Raw genomic sequence first — 10,290 nt, forward strand, 5'->3', positions numbered from 1 at the left:
ATGACATGCTGCTAAACACATTAGGACTGTAAAATCAGAATTTGGCATTTTGCAATTTATCCAAAATAATGAATTTCGCTTGTTTTTCACTTGGATCTGGGTCCTGCGCGACCCTGTTTTGGTATTGTGGCTAATCCGAACCTCAAATGGATTCCAAATTGCACCAAATTCGGTATGAAGCATCTACTTACTCTGATAAACAGCCTAGAATGCTAAAAATCACGAAATGATATGATTTAAATGCTAAAATTTAAAGAAAGTCCTAAAATGGTGGGTTTTGCCTATGGATCCGAACCAAATGCAATGCCTAATATGATAATGCAAGATTTACACCATGGAAATTTCTGATATTTTGCAGACTGCTAAAAGACCCGAAATGAAACATTTTTGGTTTTTACAGCTTCGAAATTTGAGCCATGGTGAGTTCGGAAACAGGGATTTAGTTCTGATAGAGGTAAAATCATCCTAATCTGATGTAAAATGCCAAAAAAATATAAAACAGCCATGGAAATTTATGAAATTAATCAGAGCTACGCACGACACCTAAATGAACAACTTTCATGTTTATGACTTCGGCATTTGATCAACGGAAACACAGATAAAAATATAACTATTCCTGCCTGAACTAACAGAACAGACAAATGTAGCAAAACAGGGGGCTGACAAGAAAAATCCGAAGCAGGGGTCAACACTGTTCTAAAAATTACAGGCTTTCAGATTCAAACAGAGGACATCTCGGACACCACTTTCATTTCTTACATTTTTGGATTTGGAGCAACACACAAAGAGAAACCATAGCCCTAAGTCGATCCAAGATCTCAGAGGCCCAAATTAGGCTCTGACACGTGTCCCAAACTCTCGGTTTTTTGTCAGACATAAAAAAAACACAAAAATCTGAAACAATCATATTAAAAACTAGACATTCTCCCGAGTTCAGAACATATTTCGGATCGAAAATCAGATCTCCCATGAGGGATATCGCCATTTTACAAGTCGGCAAATGATTTTCAAAACGTATCCCGAGTAACAAAACCCGACTTGCCATTTTGAATGTTTACCGCAGTAAACAAATTCAAATGGCTCCGAATTTTTGGCAAAATTTTAGGGACACCTAAGGGCGCATTCCGTGATTTTTTTGGGATTTTTAATAAAAAATAAATGCATTAAATGACGTGTGTACTGATTGACAAAAACAGAGACCTACTGAAAATAAGCAGAATTGAAATAAATGCTAAATTAATCCTATTTAATTCATGAAATATGCTAAATGAATGAAATAAAATGCAAATTAAACCTAGCTAACTACATGAATGTTAAAAATCATCAAGGAAGCATAATGAAACATTTGATATATGTCGTTTTATGAGAATAGCTCAATCCATCTCTCGGATGAGCTCTTTCTTCAAACGACTCCCGAATCGGATTATGGAATTACATCAAGGGGAAAAGAAGTGCACCTTGCTTCGTTACATAGCGTAGAATCTCTTGAAAGGGGCGGCTTTCACGAGCTTCCTTCGTCCTTCGCTCCGAGCTTCGGATGGTCCACCAAAATCGAGCTCTGTTGGAATCGGATTGGCCACGGCACGAACTTTACTCCACCTTCTTCAATGCGCCAAAGGGGGCACGATTTCCAAGGTTCAAAATCAGATGTTAGGAAGGCTAGGTCGGATTTTCAAAGTTCACAAGAGCTAAAAAAAATGATCTCCCCTAGGCTGGGCGTGAACCCTTGTTTTTATAAATTTTCTGAAAATTTTTGAAATTCAAACAGGCTCGATCTGAGCCCTCCATGTGGCACCATCTCAGGGGGTGCCATCTGAGGGGTTTGAAATTCGAATTTGTCTTTTGCAGGGAGCCCTCAGGTGGCGCCACCTCATGGTGGGCTACCTTTATTAAAAATAAAATAAAAAATAAAAATGGATCCAAGTGGAGTCTTGGAATGGCGCCACCTCAAAAGGTGTTTGACACATGTCAGAAGGACAGAGCAGTGGGCTCAGAAGGCGCCACCTCAGAGGAATTTGAATTTTGCTTTTTCTGGTGAAAGGAGATCTGGACATGTGGCAATCCAGGATGGTTCCAAGTGTCAGCCTACTGGAGTGGTTCTTCAGATGGCGCCACCTCAGAGGGGAATTCAAATTTCAAATGGAGGTTGGCCCTGGAGGAATGGAGAATGGACATGTGGCGCCACCTCAGGGTGGCTCCTACAATGCCATGTGGCAAGAGGGAGGAAAAAGACGGCAATGACATGTGTCTCCTACTTTTTTTGAAAAAAGTAGGGAGAGGACATGTGTCCTCTACTTTTTCTGAAGGAGTGAGAAGGAGACATGTGTCACCTTCTTTTCTGAAAGAAGCAGAAGATGACACGTGGCAGAGGGGAGAGAAGGTGGGCCAGGCCATGTGGCGCCATCTCAGACAGGATGAAAAACGTAGGAGTTCAGGATTTGCGCCACCTATGAGGAGTTTTGAACTTTTGAATTCTAGTTTTTATGAAGAAAACAGAAAATGACACATGGCACTTGCTTTTTCTGAGGAAATGAGAGCTTGCCATGTGTCCTCTGCAGGAGACACTCCAGATGGCGCCACCTCAGAGGAAACAAGCCTACCTTTTTTGTAGGAATTTAGGAGTGACACATGTCTCCTACTTTTCTGAAAAAAATAGGGAGAGGACATGTGTCAGGCTACTTTTCTAGAAGGAAGGAGGGGTTGACACGTGTCCTCTACAGGAGACACACTTCAAGTGGCGCCATCTCAGAGGAGACAAGCTCCACTTTTTCTAGACAGGACAACCTATGACACTTGGCATCTCCTGGTAGTCTTTGAAATGACACATGGCGCAGGATGGATAGGGTGACACATGGCAGATAAATGGGATGACATGTGGCAGCTTCTGAAGGTAGCCCCCACACTGACACGTGGCAGAAGAGGGAAGGTGACATGTGGCACCAACTCTAGGTGAACCCTATGCTGACACATGGCATGTAAATAGAAGGAGAGAGAAATGACAAGTGGCGCCAATCCAGGGGACAAGGCTCCTATATTTTTGGGTTTTTCAAAATTCAAATTTTCAAAAAGAAAAGTTTGTGTGACACCACCTCAGTGTGGGTCCCACATTGCTTCTTTATTGAAATAAGGATAAAACCACAACTTCTTTTTGGAATTTTCATAAAATCTGAACTAATTGGTAAAACAGGAATTTTTGGAAAGAGTTGGCCCTTGTAGGCCAATTTTGTAAAAAGAGGATAGTTGAAATAGCTGACAAAAGGCAAAATCTGAGTTGAAATTTATTGAAAATTATCCAGATTGTTTTCTTGAGGAAATCTTTTGAAATTCAGGGCCCTGGGGGTAATATGGGAAGAATTGATAACCTTGAAGACCCAGGGTTTTGAAATCAATTTTGAAAAGAGTTAAAATTCTAATCTGGATTGAAAATTTTGAAATCAAGAGTTCTGGACCTCGAAATGACATGTTGTGCAGTGCAGTGATTTGAAATGCTCATGCAATGATATGCAATGTCATGTCTTATGCAATGCAACCTTGAACCAAGACTTGGAGATGTCTGTCTCCTGTCAGGAGTAAAATTTTAAACATCTGAGATAAAAAAATAGAAAAATTTTGAGAGTTTCAGAAGAAATTTGGACTTTTGCAAGGTCCGGCTCAGAAAATGACCATTTTGCCCTCCAGCGATTTCAGAGGTTGAATGAGGATGTTTGGTGGAGATGTAGGGGAGGTGAGTGAAAATTTGGGGTGTTTACAAACCCCCCAGCCAATCACTGCCTTGTGCTCTCGTAAAATGTCTATCAGTCTCTATTCCTTCTCTTCTGTGAGCAATGATAAGATGATCAGAGGCAAAGTCTCACCAACTCCGAGGTATGCATACTTGAGTGAATCCAGTAAAGGTTTCAACTCAAGTTGTGGTGGAGACTCTATCGAAGATTTAGCTGGGGTCTCAGCATGTGGTGGAAGAGATTCAATGCTCCCTCTCCAAAGATGGGATCCTGACGAAACTAATGACACATCTACACTAACTCGACAACTATCATCTCCTGTATAGTACATATCAAGGAAATCCTCTGTCATATACAACTTTGGTTGTGCTTCTACTAAAGCCTGTGTTATATCAACCTGAAAGCACTCCATATCTCCCACTGGACCCATTGCGGCATTGAAAATGTTCAACCTGACCTTTCAGTTGCCGAATGACAAGTCCATGGCTCCAGTTCTGCAATTGATGCATGCATTGGTTGTCGCCAAGAATGGTCTGCCCAGAATGATCAGAGTCTGGTGCTAGCTATCAATTCCTTCCATGTCAAGGATAATGAAATCGACCGGAAAGTAGAACTCATCCACTTTAATTAGCACATCTTCCAAGACACCTCTCGATACCTTGACAAAACAATCTGCTAGCTGGAGTGTAATCGGGGTTAATCTCATTTCTCTAAGCCCAAATGAATCATAGAAGTATCCGGGCATGATGTCCATGCTTGCTTCAAGGTCGAGCAAAGCGCGTTCTATCCGGATGTTTCCTATGGTGCATGCGATGATCGGGGCTCCAGGGTCCTTGAGCTTTGGTGGAGTCTGGTGCTGAAGCACTGAACTAACCTGCTCGGTCAGATGGACCTTGGTAGGAACTCTTCCTCTGGATTTCCTCTTCTGGGTACAGAGTTCCTTGAGGAATTTAGCATAAACTGGCACCTGCTGGATGGCATCTAGAAAAGGCAGGTTGATCTGTACATGATTGAAGATCTCAAGCATGTATTGGACCTTCGTGCTTTGCTTTCCTCTGCCAACGGGAGATTCTAACGCTTTGGGATAGGGTGGTTTTGGAATATACTTCTGGGGGTCCTCCTCTTTGTGAGAATGCTCTCTCCTATCCTGCTCCTAAACTAGGGTGGAGGATTGAGCCGCAGAAGATGGTATGCTCGATTCTGGCTCATCTGTCCTCTCTCTACTCTCGACGTGATACTCACGTCCACTCCTTAGGGCCATAACAACTTTGGCCTGTTGCTGAGATTCGGTGATGTACAGGCCTCCCATTATTGATTCCTTACCCTTTGGGTTCATCACTGCCTGACTCGGAAAACTTCCCTCAGGTCTCCAACTTATCACTTTTGCTAACTGCCCCATCTGCGATTCTAACTTTGCGATGGACTGAGTATGAGAACCCAAGATCTGACTACACTTCTCCAAGGCATTCTGATTAGAGGTTTTCACCTCTTGGAAAGCTTGGAGAAGTCTCTCCTTGAAAGAAGTCTGTTGAGCAAACTCTTATGAGAGCTGAGGAGAAAAAGGAGTGTTCTAAGGAAAGTTCAGCCTCTGAAATGTCTGAGTGAATGGTGGCGGTCGAGCCGGCTTAGAGGGAATGATCTGAGTAGAAGGCTGGGGATTCTTCCATGAAAAGTTAGGATGGTTACGCCACCCCGAGTTATATGTAGATGAATATGGATTATTCGGGGGTCTGGCATAACCTTGAGCAGCCTGAACTTGCTCTTGCACAAATTCAGGGTACTGAGCTGCGGAAGGACACTCAGTGATCAGATGTGCCTGACTGGCACAAAGAGTACACACCTGATGACTGGGAGATGGGCCCGCAAGAAGTTGATCCAGCTTCTGTGCAATCATATCCACTTTGCATTGTAATGCAGTAGATGGACCAATCTCGAGAATGCCACCTTTCTTAGGAATGCTGGGTGTGGTTCTATCAGATTGAGAGCTAGAAGCATGATGGAGGGAATTTTCTGCTAACGTGTCAAACAATCTCCATGCTCCATCTTCACTCTTCAACTCAAACAATCCATCGTAAAAACTCTGCACCAGTTGTCATCTCGACACTTGATGGTGGAGACACTTCCTAAGGAGATCCTTCATCCTCTCCCAGGTCTCATGAAATTGCTCACCATCTAGCTCTGAAAAGCTAGTGATGGTTCGCCTGTACTGGTTTGTCCTACCTATGGGAAAGTATTTTCTCAGGAACTCCTGTTGCAACTGATCACAGGACCCTATTTCTATAGAATCTAAGGACTTTAGCCAATACTTGGCCTTGTCCTTCAATGAGAACGAGAACATGGTCAATCTCAAAGCATCGTCATCGAAATTCTGTATCTTCACTGTAGAACAAATTTTGTGGAATTCATCTAAGTGCCTATAGGGATCCTCATGACTAAGGCCGTAGAAGGATGGGAGCATCTAAATGATACTGGCCTTAATCTCGTAATGAGGCGCTCCTACATCGGGTATCCGAATGCAGGATGCTTGGACATAGTCAGTGGGAGTGAAGTACTCCCTCAGAGCACGGGGAGGAACTGGAGTTGGAGGATCCATATCACCCATTGATGTCGAACTTCGAGGAGAATGTAAAATTCTCTCTGGGTTGTCAACAAAAGGATGCAATGAAGTACCCAAAGCTCTTCGCCCCTGCATACACTGGTGCTAAGAACAGATATATGGAACGACCTAAATCTAAACTAACTAATCTAAATACTGCAATTCAAATTACAAAAGCAAAGAATAAATAACAATGCTAGGCTAACTATGTCAGAATTAACTAACTATGCTATATGAATAACAAAACAAAACCTAATCTAAATTACCAAAATAAAGAAATGCAGAAAATCACAAACTATGTTCTCTAAAACCCACCTGTCTAATCGCTCCTTGAAGTCTAAAATTCAGTGAATCCTAGGAAAACAGTAAGTGAAACCTATATTTACTAACCATGTTAATCCTATCAACTAAAAAATATAAGAACAACTAACTAAACACAGATTAATAAATTAAAATCGAAGAAATAACATAATATACTCGCCGTTCTCCGATAACGACGCCAAAATTTGGTTGAACTTTTGCAGTGGTTATTTTTATAAGATATTTTTTAGTAAAACATTTGGAAAATCGTCAACCAAAAATAATAAAAATCGACTTTCCACGAATGAGGCAAGTACGGGTCAAATCCTAAGGTAACGGGAAATATCCAAATTACTTCTAAGAATTTCAATTTATTAATATCAAACTCTTCATCTAAGTCAAACAATACAACTCTAAAGAAATTACAAACTAAAAATTAAGTTAACTAGAAACAAATTTCTAAATTCTTCTCCAGATCGCCAAGGGAAATTTTGCCCTTTCACCACATGTGCATGTGCATTTTCATTCTGAATCAACCTTGTGACCTGTTGTAAACTTTATCAACGTAAAACACAAGAAGATATAAAGTTAGTACACAATTATAATAAATAAATCTAAAAATTATACTAAACCTAATTTTATGAGGAATTACTAAACTAAATTCTCATTAAAACTCAAAATTAACTAAAATATCAATTCTAAGTACATCAATTAATTATTCTGAATCTAACTAAGTTAATGACTACAAATATACTAACTAACAGGCAGAAAAACAATAAAAACTACCGAAAATCACACAACTAATAAAATGACTATTTTACCCTCAACTAGTGAAAAAGTGGATTCTGATAGGTTTTTGCAAGCAATGCATTTAAAGGGGAAAAAGAAGTCCAATTTTCATGATTTTTCTTTTGTTTTGTTCCTGACAGATTCAAAAATCTGTCAGATTTTACAGATTTAAATAGTTCATCCGAAAGCTCCAGATATAAGCGTTTCAAATTCGTGTAAAATCTGGAAATCGTATGTCCCGAAATTTAAAAACACAAAAGCTGATTTTGAAAAACACTTAAAAGTCAAACCAAGCCAACTCGAAATGAGCTGATTTTTGGTCTGCTGACAGTGAACACACAAATGAAGAGAACAGAGTAAAAATTTTGGAAAAACTCTGAAAATTTGAACATAAAATAATGAGTGCAAGTTACTGCAAAAATCTGGTTTTTAAATCAATGCACTATTCATTTGAAAGAATCCCCTAAATGCACTATGACATTGAAATCCATGTAAAAACAGTCCCAAACTACTCTAATCTATTGTTAAACTGCAGAAAATGAAAGCAAATAAATTAACTACACAAACACGTAAACAAACTAAACAAGTATCACTAAATCTAATCCAAACAAAACACTAATTTTAAACTATTGTAAACTAATATGCAAGACTACTTAGAATATCTATATTAATGAATTTAATTAATCCTAAATAACTCTCCTTAATGTAAACTAAATAATTAACTAAAGACACAACGATTAACTCTAAAGCCAAATTGAAACAAGAACATCAACATAATGTTAATTAGTTAATTTAGCTAGGGTTAATTAACTGACTAGGGTTAGTTAGGGGGACAGTTTAGAGTGTAGCTTTGACTTAGGTTCACGCCACCCTAGATGGACAAAAATACACCTAATAAACAGAGACTACTTACTAAAAACAAAAATGGAAGAATTAAAAAGCAATGAATCTATTTAAGTCAAACACATAAATTGAATTCAAGCTAACACTAATGAAGACACACCATACTTACCTAAGTTGCTAATCACGATTTTGAAACCTAACTAAAAGATAAAGCTATTCCTAAAATACTCAATAAAATAAGGAAAATCTATGATAGGCTATACAACTATTGAAAAAAAGGCCAATTGTCCTAATAGTCGAATCGGGAATTAAGTGGGCCTCTTTTCATTCTTTACTTACGAAGAACACTTGCCTTGCATAGCCAAAACCGTTAGCCCATATGACCCACACATTTTAACTAGGAAGGTGCCAATTTAATTAATTTTCAATTTTTTCTTTAAGGCAAGTGTGATCATCACAAAATTTTTCCTATTCTCTTGTTGTTTCTCTCTCTTCCTTCTCTTTTCCTTTTCTAACCTCTATTTTTCTCCTTTTTGAAGGGAGAAAAATAAAAGAAAGAAAGAGAGAGAGAGAGGAGAAAAAGAAAGAGAGAAAGAGAGAAGAGGAACTATTTTGCGCGGTCTCACTTGACCTTAATTTGAAAAAATATATTTAGAAATTTAACTCGCCTCCGTTTTGAAAATTTGCGGGAAAATGGAGAGACGGGATTCGCTCGTCGGTACGAGGTTCGACCGTTCCTGGCGCCTTTACCAGGGGTAATCGAACCAAGGATCGAATCTATGCCTTTTGCTTTGCCTAAATATAATCTAAGAATTTATTCTAACTCTAAATGCACAAAGAATCATGCTTGTGCCATGCAAAGATATATGCTTCTTTTGAAAAGATGTTTTGAAAATTTTCAAGTATTCTGAGATGAACTTGGTAAGAGAGTGAAGAAATGATTGAATCTAACTTTAGACCTTGAGATAGATCAGAGAAGTTCTAAGTTTTTGGAAGAATAAATCTTGACTTTGAAAAGAGAATAATTTAAAGCCGAGATAAAGGGGAAGGAAAGGAAATTTTTCAAGGTTTTTGAACTTGGATTTTAGGAAAAAAAAAGTGGAATTGAATTTAAGATTTGAAATTTGGAATGGATCGGAGAAATCTAAATGGTATAGAAATGAATTTAAGAAATCTAGACATGATTTGTAAAGGGATCTAGAAATGAACTGAAATTGGATTTGAAAGTTGGATTTGAGAATAAAATTTGATTTGAAATCTGGAATTCAAATATGAAGTTTGGATCTTAAGATGGATTTAGATCTGAAATCTAAGACCCAAAGTAGAATTGGATTGTGGATCCTGGAAAATGGATTTGGATCTAAAGTCTAAGATCCGAAGTAGAATTGAGTTCTGGATCCTAAGATGGATTTGGATCTGAAGTCTAAGATTCGAAGTAGAATTGGGTTCTGGATCCTAAGATGGATTTGGATCTGAAGTCTGAGATCCAATGTAGAGTTGGATTCTGGATCATAAAAATGGATTTGGATCCAAGGTCTGGAATCTAAGATGTGATTTGGATCTGGAGTCTAAGATCCAAAAGTAGAATTGGATTCTGGATCCTAAATGGAATTTGGATCTGCAATCTGAGATCCAAAAAGTGGAGATTTATACTTGGAACTCCGGATCCAAGTTGAGATTAGGATCTAACTTTTGATTTTGGAATTTCAAAATTGATTTGAGAATGAATTTCAAAGTCAAATTGGACTTTGAATTTGAAACTTGAATTTGGAATTTAGAAAATGAATCAAGAATTTCATAGTTAAATTGAACTTTTGAATTTGGTTTCAAAGTCAAAATTTGGACTTTGAAGAGGAGATAGAATTGATGAATTTGAAATAGAAATTGAAGAAAAGATGTTCAAAATCACTTGGGTTTTTTAAAAGAATTTTGAAAATATGATGCAATTCTATCCTAAATGATGAATGAATTTGAATAGTTTTGAAATTAGATTTTGAAAAGCTATTTCATTCTTTGAATGAATTAAAATAAGATTGAAGA

The 10,290-nt window shown here is 38.3% G+C and overlaps 1 protein-coding gene across 1 annotated transcript; it reads right to left on the minus strand.

Annotated features, from left to right (window-relative positions):
* Positions 1 to 4,281: 4,281 nt before the first annotated feature.
* Positions 4,282 to 4,749, minus strand: LOC149840331 (uncharacterized). Its single transcript, XM_090005050.1, has one exon. The coding sequence runs from the start codon at positions 4,747 to 4,749 to the stop codon at positions 4,282 to 4,284; it is 468 nt and encodes a 155-aa protein (XP_089861176.1).
* Between the last annotated feature and the right edge of the window lie 5,541 nt (positions 4,750 to 10,290).

The sequence above is a fragment of the Nuphar pumila genome, chromosome 4 (assembly GCF_984573655.1).
Source record: "Nuphar pumila chromosome 4, dmNupPumi1.hap1.1, whole genome shotgun sequence".
Lineage (NCBI taxonomy): Eukaryota > Viridiplantae > Streptophyta > Magnoliopsida > Nymphaeales > Nymphaeaceae > Nuphar > Nuphar pumila.

Bases quoted from the DNA above. Each gene is read 5' to 3' on its own strand.
- LOC149840331 (XM_090005050.1), bottom strand. From the start codon at position 4,749: ATGCTTGAGATCTTCAATCATGTACAGATCAACCTGCCTTTTCTAGAT.